The sequence below is a fragment of the Rhamphochromis sp. 'chilingali' genome (assembly GCF_963969265.1).
Source record: "Rhamphochromis sp. 'chilingali' genome assembly, chromosome: 8".
In the NCBI taxonomy this organism is placed as follows: domain Eukaryota; kingdom Metazoa; phylum Chordata; class Actinopteri; order Cichliformes; family Cichlidae; genus Rhamphochromis; species Rhamphochromis sp. 'chilingali'.
Window position 1 is genome coordinate 3571114 of NC_137935.1, and position 14852 is coordinate 3585965.

The 14852-nt window shown below is 41.1% G+C and overlaps 1 protein-coding gene across 2 annotated transcripts in view; it reads left to right on the forward strand.

The window, feature by feature from the left end:
- The window catches only part of LOC308400733 (uncharacterized protein), a 30906-nt gene extending 17850 nt beyond the window's left edge, over window positions 1-13056 (forward strand). Inside the window, exons 5-10 of one of the 2 annotated variants that reach the window (XM_080888651.1) lie at window positions 932-1154; window positions 1694-1809; window positions 2025-2136; window positions 4331-4532; window positions 8621-8947; window positions 9582-13056. In XM_080888651.1, coding sequence (XP_080744777.1) covers window positions 932-1154; window positions 1694-1809; window positions 2025-2136; window positions 4331-4532; window positions 8621-8947; window positions 9582-9720 — 1119 coding nt within the window. In that variant the 3' untranslated portion in view covers window positions 9721-13056. The remainder of the gene's footprint in view (window positions 1-931; window positions 1155-1693; window positions 1810-2024; window positions 2137-4330; window positions 4533-8620; window positions 8948-9581) is intronic. The other variant, XM_080888652.1, reaches the window with a different exon arrangement.
- The last annotated feature ends 1796 nt before the right edge of the window (window positions 13057-14852 follow it).

Genomic DNA, 14852 nt, shown 5'->3' on the forward strand with positions numbered 1-14852 from the left:
GCGTCCTCTCCAGCGGCTTCTGGAATACCAGAAAATACCAGATTATCACGCATGCTACGAGCTTGTAGATCAATAACTGTTTCTTTAATTTTTTTATTTTCTCTATTGAGCTGGGTAACATTTTCTGTGAGACATTTCACCGACTCCCTTAGCGTGGCATTTTCAGCAGCAAGCGTTTCCACCTGCTGCTGGCTGAACTCCAGGGATTCTCGCAAGCATTTAAATTTCCGGTGAAGAATCTCCACCAAGGACAGCCTTGTGTCGAAACTGGACAATCACTTGTCGATTGACTCCAGTATGTCGGCAATATCTTTGCTGGCTGGCGATGTTGAGCCGGGGGAATCTGCCGGGCGTTGTCTTTTCGACGACGGCGTCTCAGATTTGGCCGGGGAAGCTGCACACTGGGCCTTCTTCATCACGAGATCCTGAAAGCACTGATCGATGTAATCTTGGAGAGTCTCTAAACTCTCCCCGTTGTTCTCCAGGGTGTTGGAGATTATTTAGACAAATATTGTTAGTTATAAGACAATTGATAAGTGTATTTGGTAATACTGAAGCTTAAATGAATTTGTTCAAATCTAAACTATCATTTGCTTTAATTTTCCGCCAAAATCTCCGGCGTCTGATGTCAGTTACAACATGAGTCGCTTACCTTGTCCGTCACTTCCGTCACTTACCTGTCCTTCCATCACATTTGCCTTATTTTAGATTAAACCAAGAAAAAAAAGCACTTACCAACATATTCACTTACAGGAACAAGGATATTTTCTGTCATGCACATCTACTATGCAGATGAGTAACACAACATGATTGGCTTGTATGAGTCCAATAAGGCTGTTGATTAGCACTTTGGTGGCAGTGGTTAAACATAATGCTTGTCCTGTAATTTCTCTTATATTAAACCCTCCTTCCTGCCTTTTTCTTGTTCCAGGTTTGTGCCATTGCAGTGGTGCTGCGGAGTGAGAAGGTGGCCTATCGCTGTGTCTTTCGTTGCCAGGAAAAGCAGCTTCTCTCTAATGGTGTGGCCGACATCCACACTCATCACTTTGGTTTTGCCTATGGGACAGCAAACATCATGTGCCCCCTCCCCTCAGGCTGTGAGACACCATCTTCTATTGCCGTGACCTCCGCTGATGCCAGCTCTACAAGTACAAGTACAATGTTAACCTTGCTGTGGGGCATGTTAATGTAAATGCCAGTCTGTTTGTCAATTTGGTGCTTGCTTTAAGTTGAAATATCTCAGCAATTAATGAATGGATTTCAAAAATACATCTAGTCCCAGTTTATGGTGTGCATGAGATCAATTAAATACCAAAATATTGATGTAAAAAGTAAATAAATAATAAGGTAAATAATTACTTAATTTTTTAAAGGTTCTACAATAATTTTTCTAAACTTTACATTCTAAGTGAACTATTTGATGACCATTCAGGTTTACATTATGTTGACATTAGTGATTTTCTCATTTTGCCTCCTATGTCACCACCAGGTTTAGACTCCCACTCATTTTGTGAAATATCAATATCTACTCTATAGCCTGTCAGTAAAACAAAGCTTCAGGGAGTAACTGATACCTGAAACATTTTTATATGTTAGTTTGACTTTAAGATTGTTTAACACAAAAAGTATTACTAATTGGAGTTCAGTTACAAAAATAAGATGGTAAAAGTGTATGTTTGTGTGGTCTCTTAAGATGATCCCAACCAAGAGTTTTTAGAGGTGAAGAACCAGCAGGAGAAGACAGAATCTTTTCCTTACAACTTCACCGTCTGCATCTCCACCATGTTTGATTTTACCAACGTGCTGCAGGTACAGTGACATTTGCTTTCTTGCTTTCAGAAGACAGAAAAAATAGATTTTTGAAACTCATTCTCTAAAGTATGCAGACTAAGACAGGAAGAAATAAAACCAGAAAAGGTATATTTTTCCCAGTATTCCTTACAGTTATAATAATAATAAAGAAACAAGACATTTCTGCCATCCTTGCATATTAACACTTGTTGTTCAAATGTGTTGGATTGTAGCTGGTACAGAGTCTTGAGATGCTGCAGTTACTGGGAGTGAACAGAGTGGTTGTCTATAAAACCAGCTGCAGTCCTGAAACGCAACGAATACTGGACTACTACACACAAAAAGGTGGAGTATGGTATAATTTTCTGTCTGAGTGTGTCTTTCCTTATGACCTCACATCACCAGCTAAAGGCATTTTCCCACAGTGAACACTGAGTGAAGTTGCCAAACACCCTGAACTTCCTTCCTTCAGCTAATCACAACTAATGTTTTGTGATCAAAACATACACTAGTTTACTACAGTTTCCTCTATAAATCACTCCAGTTTGTACTGGATTTGGACTTCTCCAGGCAACTTCAGGATTAGCCTGGAGTTTTCAGTACTATGATAATGGTTCGTGTTTAAACAAGGAATATCAATATGGCATCATAGACAGAAAACCTAACCTTCTCAGGGGCAGATCATTTGTAGGATAAGAGATCAACAAGAGGTTAAGTGTGAAATCATTACTGACCAATCAATTCTTTTGAAAATGACATCATATTAAACATGTTAACCTGGGTCGTTTGGCTCTTGGCAGAGGTGGTCGCGTCTTTCTCCCTCATCTTTCCTGCTTGGCTTCTCTTGTCCTTGTCTAGTCTTGTCTAACTCAAAGAGACTCTCTCTGTCTTGTTCTCTAACCAAGAAATTACGGATTTGATCAATTGGTCTCTTGATGCAATTGACATCCTCTTCTCAATGAGAAGCCTGGGCTTGGGGCAGGCTGAATGGAGGGCGTTGAAGACATCTACCTATTCGGAACCATGATAACGGGGTTCTTGCTGATTGGAGCTGGCACGGCCCTGGTTTACTGACGACTAATGGAAACGGTTACAGCTGCTCAAAATCCCATAAGGCCGGCTGGATTGATGCCGTGGGTAGAACGCAATATGGATAAAATCATAGAGAAGCTTGCGACTCCGCAACGGGAAATTGATAGATCTGTGAACCAATGATGGAACTGGAATGCAGAAACCAAACCTGAACAACCACTATCTTTATGTGGCCTCCCCTAACCAGCTGGAAGCTCCAGGGCCAAAGCTGGAACAACAAATTCTCCCAGATAACAAGACGGTGTATGACTCTCTGCCCTTTCCTCCTACTTCTTCAAGATCACCTGCGTCGGCTTGGGGATTGTCGACTTTTGTTTAAAACTGGTGAAAGGGCACTCTCTCGAGTTGGACACACACACATGCACATGCACTCAGACACAGATATACAAATTCCCCCCATCTAAAGTTTTGGTCTTTGTCTGACACACATCAATAGAAGCAGCTGTATCACCTGATGTTTATTTTATTTTATTTATGTATTTATTTATTTATTTATCTAATGCTGGCTATAAACATTTTCATAACAATTGTATTGTTTTATAAAACTTGATATATAATTCTAAAACAGGATACAAATTTGTACTTATAGATCTATCAAATTTGCAAGTTTGTATTGTTTATGTGCTCTCAGACCATCAAACACCATCAGGGCTGCAGCTGAAATGAGTGAAAGTTAAAACTGTCTTACACATTTTGTCAGATTCTCCCGTGTCTTTATGTTCATGTTTCCACTGTTTATGCAAGTGAGTCATCTTGACTTGCTGTGTATTACAGAGACCTGGAACTGTTTGGTGGTCTCAGTATTGAGACTGCATGAGCTCTCACAGGATCCTTCCGTGGCCATGCTCACAAACTGGATTTATACTTAATATTGGTTTCTCTAATGTTTAATGGAAACATTAAAAATGACTAAAACTAAGTACCTAAAAGAACTGATAGTTCTCTGTGGATTTATGTATTTTTTATTTTTATTTTTTTTTGTTTCACACATGATACAGCAGTAATTCATTTCCTATACACAACCTTCCTTTCAATTAACAACAGAGCCTTTCACTTAGTCACACAGTCCAGTTCTAATATTGGAAACCTTTATGAAAACTAGCATTCATTCTTGGATCATGTTTGAGAGCAACAGATGAGAGTCTGTTTTGTCTGTTTTTAGTGCAGCCAAAACCTTAGGTTGTTTTAATGAGATCATTAAGTTTTTGCGTTGGGTTGTTTCTTAGCCATGTCACTGCTGCTGCTCCAGGTTGTTTATTACTCTAGTCTTATTCACTGAGACAAAAAAAAAACAGGTAATGTTTTGTTTTCATGTGTCTGCTTCACCATAAAGATCCAGAATGCATTTCACCAGTTCAATGATTTCAGTTTGAGGTTGGAGTTGCAGTAATTGTAATGTCTAGTTTTAATTACTGACATTGAACTGCTTCCAATGTTTTTTTCTCAGGTTTACTGGAGGTGATTCCTTGGTCTCTGTCCAGATATGTGAACGTGTCTCGTGGCTGGCTGCCTGAACATGGTCCCGGTGAACTTCACTACTTTGGTCAGATTCCTGCTCTCAATGACTGCCTTTACAGATACATGTACCAGTCCAGATATGTGGCTCTACATGATATAGATGAGCTCATACTGCCCCAGAAAGTCGTCAGGTATGTGTGTGTATTTTCATGGTTTATTATGAAGATGGAAAATATGTGCAGTGATATACTAAAACATGTGCTGCAAACATACATGGAAATACAAAATATAAGACAAAACAAGAACAGTTTGTATGATTAGAGAGGTCAATGAGGTTGAAAGTCAATATTTATAATGTTTTAGTAGTCTTTAGTAATAGTTCTCCAGGCTTCTTGAAGGACATTCAAAGCTCTTCTTTGGATGTTTGCTGCCTTTCGTTTTGTCCTCTGTCAAGATAATCCCCTAACCCTGGTGGTCCCCGTTTCATAGCGTCGTCACGTTTTTGACTCAGTGCACGTTCTATTACATCTGGGGTTCCGGGCCTTTGTTAAATTGGTCAGCTTCAAGTTTGTTTGGCCAGGCCTTCGCAGGTCTGTTAGTGAATGGACTGCAGCGTGCGTTCCATGCCAGCATGCAAAGGTCCATAGGCACACCAAGGCACCCTTTGAACCATTTCTCATCCCTGGCAAATGTTTTTGATCATGTGCATGTTGATCTGGTGGTTCCTCTACCGCAGTCACAGGGTTTCACATACCTTTTGTCCATGGTTGATGGGACCACCCGGTGAACAGAGGTGGTCCCCCTGATATCCACAACTGCGGCGGTGCTTCCGTATTTCCCTGTCTCAGGTTTTTATGTTTCATGTTCCAGGTTTCTAGTCACAGGCTTTTTGTTCCTTTATATCAGGGGTAGGCAACTACAAGCCTCGAGTGCCGGTGTCCTGGAGGTTTTAGATGTGTCCATGATTGGGGGCCCATCCCTGGCGCATGGTGCCGCCGGTGTGTCGAGCCACCTGGGGGGCTCTTCAACTGGTGGGGGAGATTGTCACACCTTGCAGGAGCTTTCCTCTCCTCAGGAACTCTCTGCAGGAGGGGGAGATACAGGAGAGGTGGAGGAAGATCTCAGCCTGGGCGTCTATCGTCTCATGTAATCTGGAAGATGAGTGGATGGGGGGGTGGGTGCAGTTTTCTCTGTGGTGGGGTTGACTGGACTGTCCCGGGCTCTGTGGGGCCGGGGGGCGCTGCTGCGCTGGGCCCCGGTCTGGATGGGCCTGGGCCCCCTTTCCCTGGCGGGTCGCGGAGTATGGGAGTGCCTACTGGGGTCAGCGGGGGAGCTGGCCCCAGGGAGGGGTCACCTGCCCCTCCCTTCCTTCCCTCCCCATCTCCAGCTGCCTCCCTCTTCCCGCTCCACCACAACCACCCACACATGCAGGGCCTTGGAGTAGGGGTATGTCACCAGGGTGCAGAGGAGGCTACCCCCCCCTCTGTCCCCTTCTGGCTGCCTCTGCCTCAATTTTATCCCACAACTTAGACATTCACATTACTCACACCCTCATTACACATACATATAGGATCTTGGGGGTGGGCACGATACACGGAGTCCAAGTTACCATCAGGGTGTACACCTCACCCCTGGCATCGTTGCCCACCTCTCAATTTTAAATACACGTAGACATTGAGGGCTAGCAGGAGGGACTATGCGCTTACCTGCTGCTCTCTGGCAGGTAGCTCCATGCCCTCCTGGGTTTTAATTGCACCTTAGAACACACATGCATCAACACTACAATGAGCGGGTGGAGGGAGGTTTGGAGTCTTCTCCCACCCCCATTCTCTGCGGCCTGCTGGAGCGGGGGGGCTAGGAGGAGTTGGCCGTCCGACTGCGGTCTGGGGTGTGGGGCCTCCCTGCTGCTGCGGAGTCGGGGCGGTCTGCCTCTCCCCACCGCAGGGAAAAGGGTAACACCACCTGGGTCTGGGTGCAGTTCCCCCCTCCAGGGGCAAGGGTACCTAGACCCGGTTGGTAGAGTACGCTTGGGGAGTGTGATCGTGTATACAGCGTCTCTTTATGTCTGTCTCCACGTCGGTTGAGTGTGGTGTAAGTGCATATGAGAGCATGAGGGTGGGAATGGATGTTTGTGTCTGTGTGTGCCTGTATGTCTGTGTATATATGTCAGGTTGGGTATCAGACGCCACCTCTCTGGGGACATCTCAGGCCTCCAAACCTTGGAGGGCCTATCTCCACCCACCACCACTTCCCCTGCCGGTGGCGGACTCCCTCAGGTGTCGGTGCGTTGGTGGTTCTTTGTGTCTGGGGGTGGGCGTCCGGGTACACACCGGCTCACTCCTTGGCGGCCGCTTATTGGGGCTCGCTCGGGCCATTTCGGAGGTGGGGTGCCCCCGGCCTCTCGGCCTGGGGCTCGGTCACTCAGGCACAGCTGGCTGCCGGCGGAGCTCACGGGCGTGTCACTGCAACTCCCCCTGGCTTCTGCTCCGCGGCTGCTGAATGAGCCCTCATCTGGGACTCTCCTCAGCTCTTACTGGGACAGTGGCGCGGCTGCCCCTCTGTGTGTCTTCCTTGGTCTCTTGTGTTCTGGGGGCCTCTGGATGTCTGGAGTTTTGATCTCCTCCATACCTGCTTCATACCATAGAGGACAGGGCTGTGGCTCCCCACACTCCCTAGCAGATCATTACATGGAGAAACCTTTGGAATACAAGCATGCTGATCCACACAGGTATGCACACAGGTGTACACATGGGTGTTCACAGACGCGGACTACAGCTTTCTTGGCTGCTGCCTCAAAGCACATTGTGCGCTGTCTATCTTGCGTGCTGCACAATATCGTTTATTATTTAGTAACTATTGATATCTACTGCTAGCTAGTTTATTGTGATGGTGCTTTTTTTTTCTTATTATGTTGCTCTTTGTTGTTTGCTTTCTCTTCTGTTTTTTTTTTTCTCCATACAGGTGACCCAGGTGTTTTGTTTTTTTTGTTTGTTTGTTTGTTTTTTTTCTCTCTTCCCCCCCTTCTCACCGTCTCTTCTCCCCTTTGGTTTTCTTTCTCTCCCTCTCTTTCTTTCATTCTTTCCCCCTGTCCTATCCCCCAGTCATGTCTGTCCCGTTTGTAGCAACCGAAAATAAAATAAATTCATAATTATAATAAAGGTCAATCAAATGGACCAATATGGCAAGGCCATGATGATCCACTTGGTAAAATAAATCCGCTTGGCATCTTTCTTGGCCTTAAGACAACAATTCTGATGGCTATAGATCCAAACGGGACAAAAAAAAAAAAAAAAAGATGTGTCTACGATCCATCACAGCTGATTTAAAGGGCTAAATGACTCCTCAGCATTTCTTGAAGTTCTCCAGAGGCCTGGTAATGAACTAATCATTGGATTCAGGTGTGTTAACCCAGGGTGCGATCTAAAACCTGCAGGATACCGGCACTCGAGGCCTGGAGTTGCCTACCCCTGCTTTATATTATTATTTTGTACCTGCTCCCATCATTAACTGATCATTAACTAATAAAACATTCTTATTGAACGATTTTATGTATTGAAAAAAAATTCGGAAACCTGACGATCTGGCTTTGACTTTTTATGCCTCATCAAGCTTTGCCTTAATCGTCAATTCTTTATCAGTCAGCATCAGACATCCAGTCATCTCAAAACCAGTTCTCTTGTTGTTCAGTCAATGTTGAACATTTTTCTTCATTTGAACTTCAGCTTATTAAAGTTAGGAATAAGTGATTTTTATTTTGAAAGTACAATAAATAAATAAAATGTGTTCTCTTATATTTCTTTTATACAACACTTTGATCAGCTATTTATCTTTTTTTTCTTTGATAGGAATGACAAATATCTTGCTTTATAAATTTGAAGTCTGCAGTATGTATATACGATGTAGAAAGGAGTAAAAACAAAGAAAAACCATTAAATAAGAAGGTGTGTCCTGTTGGTGTGTATTGATGACAATGTCAGCCAAAATTTGGATTCATGACACCAATAGTAAGTTAGTAGACTTGCCTAAACGATTCCCAGGTTAGTGAAATAACAAACAAACAAACATTAAAAGTAGAAGGTCAAGTCCAAGGTTTGGTCCTGAAATATGGGAAAATCCAAAGAAAAACTTTGAGAGATCACTTAAGATCACTTAGAGATCACTTAAAACACATTATTGAAATTGTTTTCAACTTTCCTGCTGTGGTTAGTCATCTTTTAATTGCTTGTGTGCTGTTCAAGTGGTTTTACATGTTATAACTATCTTGTTATTCTGTTGCCAGCTGGGTAGAGTTGTTGCCGCTGCTGGAGAACAAATATGGTGCCAACAAGTGCTACATGTTTGAAAATAACGTGTTCCCCATCAATATCATGTTGGCTCCTCCAGCATCCCAAAGTCTGCCACCACAGACTGACTGGAAGAATGTCACTGGTGTGAACATTTTGGCTCACCTGTACCAAGAACCAATCATTGAGGAGACTCATTACAGTAACTTCAAGATCATTGTCAACCCTCGAGCAGTGTTTTCCACAACTGTTCATGGGGTTCTGAAGTCACAGCATGGCTGCTCCTGGATTGACAGGAACATAGCACGGATGTACCACACAAGGTAAATTAGTTAAACAATTCCTCATCATTAGTTGCTACAAAAACCAGCAAAAATTGTGCTCAATCCCATGATAGTCTGTTTCCCTTTTAATGCTATTCTGCTGTGCTTCACTGGATAAACCCATTATTAAATCTGTTTGTTTACCACACTAATATTTCTTTCACCTTCCTCTCTTTATCAACAGATTCATGTTTTTGTTCCTGAGCAGTGACTTTTAATTTATTAAACGCTTAGTTCCTTTTGTTCTGAATATTGTGGATATTATTTATACATTTTACAGATTTCACCCTTGTGCATTAAGATCTATTGTTTCTTTAGACTTTCTGGGGTCAGAAAGAATTTATAATGGTAGCCAAACAAGGACACTCACCGAGTTCCAGGAGGATTTGATGAAAATTGTAAAGAATGTATTTACAGTCAAATCTGATTACAAACAACTTGGAAATTTTTCTTTATACAAAACAATTGTCTAAATAAAGATTACTTATTTATCACTGTGTTTTTACCTGTAAGATATACTTCCAACAGCATCTTTGCTAGCACGTAATTTTTAGATATTTTTATTCTGAATCTTTTGTCTCTCTTATAATGTATTAAGCACATACAAACCTGTTTCATACAATTTTTTTTGCAGATTTCCGAGACAACCCAACCTGGCAGAAGACAAGCTGATTTATGATGGCAGACTGCTGAGCTACAGCGCCCACTTCACACCAGCTGTGAACAAAGTGCTCAGAGAGACTGGATTCCTACCAGAGCACAGCACACAATAGGCTTGGTACATAGCTAACTCCCTTTGAGAAACAGAAAATAAACAAACAAAAAAAAAACAGGGGAAGTTTTAGGAGTGACGGCGAGAGAGAGAGAGAGAGAGAGAGAGAGCGAGTTTTGAGATGTGAGAGATTCGTGACGTTTAGCGTGTTTGGAGTGTGTAGTTAATGTTGTGTCTTGTGTAGTTAGTGTGTAGTGTTGTGGATAGTTTTGTGTTGTGTGTGAGAACAATGAGGCGACTGCTGTCTCCAGGTAGAAACAGGAGTGATACACCTGCTGCTGTCAGACCTGCAGGTATCAGGCTGTGATGTTCTTCTTTATAGTGGACAGAAATTATTTCTTTTGGAGTGGCACAAATAATGTGTGTGGCATCTTATTGAATGCAGAACAGCTGATTGTTCTGTAAATAGTTTGAAATGGTTATTTAAAAAATCAAGGTAAAAGGTAAATGGATGCAAATAACTTTGTTGTTTGCAAAACTTGTGCATATGATTTTAAAATTGACAATTTATATTTACATTTAAAGTTATGAAATATGATTCATTAAACATGTTTGTGGTTGTTACAGTAAAAAAAACTTTTTCTACTCTGATTTTTATGTTTTTTGTCTGATTTTAGATCAATTGTGTTAATACAGTCCGTAAAAATGAAAACAAAACTGTAAATTCAGACACGTGAGGTTGTGCTGAAAAGGATGATACCAAACGAGGCAAATAAATAGTTTTTAAAGGTAAAATGTGGAGGAAACATCAAAAGTAGTTAAAAATGGCCGATTATACCCTGGACCCCAGAGGGTTAAATGTTTTTTTTTTTAAAGTAACGCAATAGTTACTTCAAGTAATTAATTACTTTTAGAATCTTGTAACTCAGTTACTAACTCAGTTACTTTTTTGAAAAAGTAACTAGTAACTATAATTAATTACTTTTTCAAAGTAACTTGCTTTGAACACTGCTGTTCACCGGGACAGTTTTGCTTGCAGAGCTATGGACTCCTCCTCCTTCCTTTGAGTCACGGCTTCTTAAAGTTGGTTCATCAGATATGTTTTATTGTGTTTTAATTTACTGCCCTCCCGGCCCCGCTGGTGTTTTTATTCAAGATTTTACAGACTTTTTAGAATAATAATTATAATGTGTACTTTATCGATCCCCGTGGGGAAATTACTCTTTCTGCATTAGTCTTTTCCCATTTACTTAGTGAAGCAGTGGGCAGCCACAAATCAGGCACCCAGGGAGCAGTGTGTAGGGACGGTACCTTGCTCAGGGATACCTCAGGGTAGTGGATTCGAACCCCTGACCTTCCAATCATGGGGCGACCACACTACCTACTGAGCTTGCATTATTAAACTAGAGAAGGTCTTAATGATTGGGGATTTCAACCTGCACGTGGATGATCTTAGCTGTAGCATGGCCTCTGACTTTCTATCCATTACAGACTCTTTTAATTTTATTCAGCATGTCTCTGGACCCACCCATGTTAAAGGCCACACCTTGGACCTTGTGTTTTCTCTTGGCTTAGACAAAACTAATGTCTGTGTTAAGGACACAGGTGAGTGACCATTCCTGTGTTATTTTTAATCTTAGCTTCCCTCTGTACACACCACCTTCTAATCTCATGTTCCATAAGCGGTTCATGAATCAGGATGTTGCTTTGAAGTTTTCTAATTTGTTGGACCGTTATGTGATCAGTGGCTGCACTGATGCTGATGTTGCTACTCAGTGTTTTAACAATCACTGCTTGGAGATTTTAAATTCAGTGGCACCTATGAAATCTGTCATTGCTGCCCCAAAAAGAGCTCATCCATGGATAAATGATGACATAAGGAAGGTCAAAATAATCTGTAGGAAAGTAGAACGCCTTTGGAAATCAACTAAACTCGAAGTTCACAGGCTCCACCTTAGGGAACTTTGGGTTTCCCTACATGAAACCATAAAAACAGCCAGATCAGGATAGTTTTCTCAGTTAATCTCATCAAGCAAGAGAAATTTCAAGGTATTGTTTAACTCCATAAACTCTATTGTTTCCCCCGTGGTCCACCCAGTACCCGTGACCTCCATATCTGAGAGTGATGACTTTCTGAATTTCTTTGTGGATAAAGTTGATAATGTCCGTATGAGCATTGGTTCTTCAATACTGTCTGTTTGTGTCTCTGGGCCACCTCCCCCTCATTTAATGTCAGTGTTTAACCCAATGACCATACATGACCTTTCACTCCTGCTGGATAAAATGAAAATTACCACTTGTGCAAATGACATTCTACCTGCTGGGCTGTTTAAAAATGCTCTCTCTGTCATTGTAGAGATATGCAATGCCTCTCTTTCAACAGGTGTGGTCCATAGGTTCTGTAAGCATGCTGTTGTTGAGCTGATATTAAAAAAGAGCAGTTTGGATCCAACTCAGCTTAAGAATTATAGGCCTATCTCTAAGCTCCCGTTACTGTCGAAAATTCTGGAAAAAGTATTTGCAGATCAACTTACTTCTATTTTAGAAAAACATGAAATCTATGACAAATTTCAGTCAGGTTTCTGTAAAAGTCACTCAACAGAAACCACATTACTTAAAGTCTCTAGTGACATTATCATGTTAGCTGACTCCGGAGCATCCTCAGTCATGGTTTTGTTGGACTTGACATCTGCCTTTGACACCATTGATATCTCTAATCAAACAGCATCTTGGTTCTCTTGGCTCATCTGTTCACCTGAGCATCAGGTACCTTGGTGTGATCTTTGATTCTGCCATGTCCCGAGAACAATACTCTCGACAGTTAATTAGGAACTGCCTTTTTCAGCTAAGAAACATCTCCAAACTTCGAACTTTGCTGTCTAAATCTGCGTTAGAAATGGTTATTCATGCTTTTATATCATCTCGCTTAGATTATTGTAACAGCCTTTTCTTTGTTTAAGCAAAAGGAATCTGGACCGTCTCCAGTCAGTCCAGAATGCTGCTGCAAGGCTTTTAACTTAGACACGAAAAAGAGAGCACATTACACCAGTTTTACATTCATTACACTGGCTTCCAGTACATTTTAGAATTCATTTTAAAATCTTGGTACTGACTTTTAAAGCTTTGAATTGTGATGCCCCTGCCTACATTTAGAACCCCACGCTCCCTCTCGCAGCCTGAGATCATCTAATCAAAGGCTCTTGGTAATCCCCCAAATACGTTTTAAAACCAGAGGAGAAAGATCTTTTAGAGCAGTGGACCCCAGGTTGTGGAATGCTCTCCCTCCATCATTACGTTGCCTTGATTGTATTTATTCTTTGAAAAAGCAGCTTAAGACTCATTTATTTAGATTGGCTTTTAATTAGATTTGTGCTGTATGTTTGATTGTGCTGGGGGGGGGGGGGGGGGTTGATTGTTTGTTTTTTGTTTGTTTGTTTTTTATGTATTTCTTTTTTTATATTACTGTGAACCACTTTGTGGTTTTTATCCTGTGAAGAGTGCTATATAAATAAATTGAACTGAATTAAATTGAACTGAATTGAATTGAATAAAGATTTACCTGAGCATTGTTAGGATTGATTGATTGATTGATTGATTGATTGATTGAATCTTTATTTTGAATATGTTGAAGAAGTTAAACAACATGAAAATAAAAAGAGACAAACGAACAAAGCAAAACAGAAGGAAAACGAGCACCCACAACTACGAATAACTTTCATGTTCAAAAAGGAGCAGGAGGAAGCATGCGCTTATTCAATCCCACCCCCTTTCCACTATCTAGTAATCAATGTTTTTTAATGTATTAATTATATGTATATCTATCTATATACATATACATATGTACATACACATATACATACATATACAAATATTCAATAACCCCAGTAACACCTCAAAGGATACACAACCTACAGATATATATACCCATACCAACATACCCGTGCACCTGCACACACACACACACATCAGCCTTGTGAAAATATTGGACAAGAACTCCCTATCAAATCTCTACCTCCTCCCTGTACCCTGCAAAAATCATTTCCTTGAACTGCTTTTTAAACTGCGCCATGCTCGGACTTTGCTTCATATCTTTATTAAGTCTGTTCCACAGCTTCACTCCACACACAGAGATGCAAAAACTTTTTAATGTTGTACAGATACAAGGATGTTTTAAATTTAATTCCCCCCTCAAATTGTATCCCGTTCCCTTTTAGAAAACAACTTTATGATATTGTCAGGAAGTAGGTTGTTTATTGCTTTATATATAATTTGTGCAGTGAGAAAATGAACCAGATCTGTCAATTTTAGTGCTTTTGATTTTAAGAATAGTGGATTTGTGTGATCTCTGTAATGTGTTGAAAATTTTTGATTTTTCTACTAAATAAAGATGTTTTAATTATTTTATATGCACGCTGCAAATGTGCTCATATGAGTTGGCACTCCGTCTTTTGATGGTCAAAAGCTTTGTTCGGCGTGACTGTCTGGACTGATATATAGTAGGAATGATGTAGAGTGCAGAGGGTTGTTTGCAACACGCTTACACGTGGAGTAGAGCTGGTTTATTCTTCTGCCTTCTAGCACTCCGTACTTGGGGCTTGGGGATGGTTTGTGGACTCAGGGCTGGTCTTTTGTACGTGATCCAGTCCTGTAGCACCAAAACACCTTTCTGAGCAGTAGGTCCCAGAAATCTGATTAGTTGGTCCTAATATCAGACAGATATTATCACTTTGCAAGATAAATTCATGAAACTTCATAGGTGGGCAGATGATATCAAGTTTAAGTTTCAGAGATAACAAACGGGTCGGCTGATTATGAAATCTGTTCTACGGCTGTAGAAGAACAGCTTAAAAAAAACTAACATGTCTTCAAACAAATTGCATAACCTATTTATTTAATCTGCCGTAGAGAATTGCCTTTGCTCAGTTCCAACCAGAAGTGAAGAAAAGGGCTCAACATCCAGTCTTACATTTGATTTATAGGATCAAAGATAGAATCAAAGTCTGATGATTATGTTGAGTAGAGAGAAAATCTGTTCTAATGTCTAGATTCTGCGTCCCGAGACACAATCGAGCTTCAATCTTTCATATTCATGCCTGGGTGTGACTGAAAAGATAAGAGCTGTTTCACTGACCCATTATCATCATCATCATTGTGTTGCCACGAATAAACACAGAATTGTAGTTCTTTTGAGAT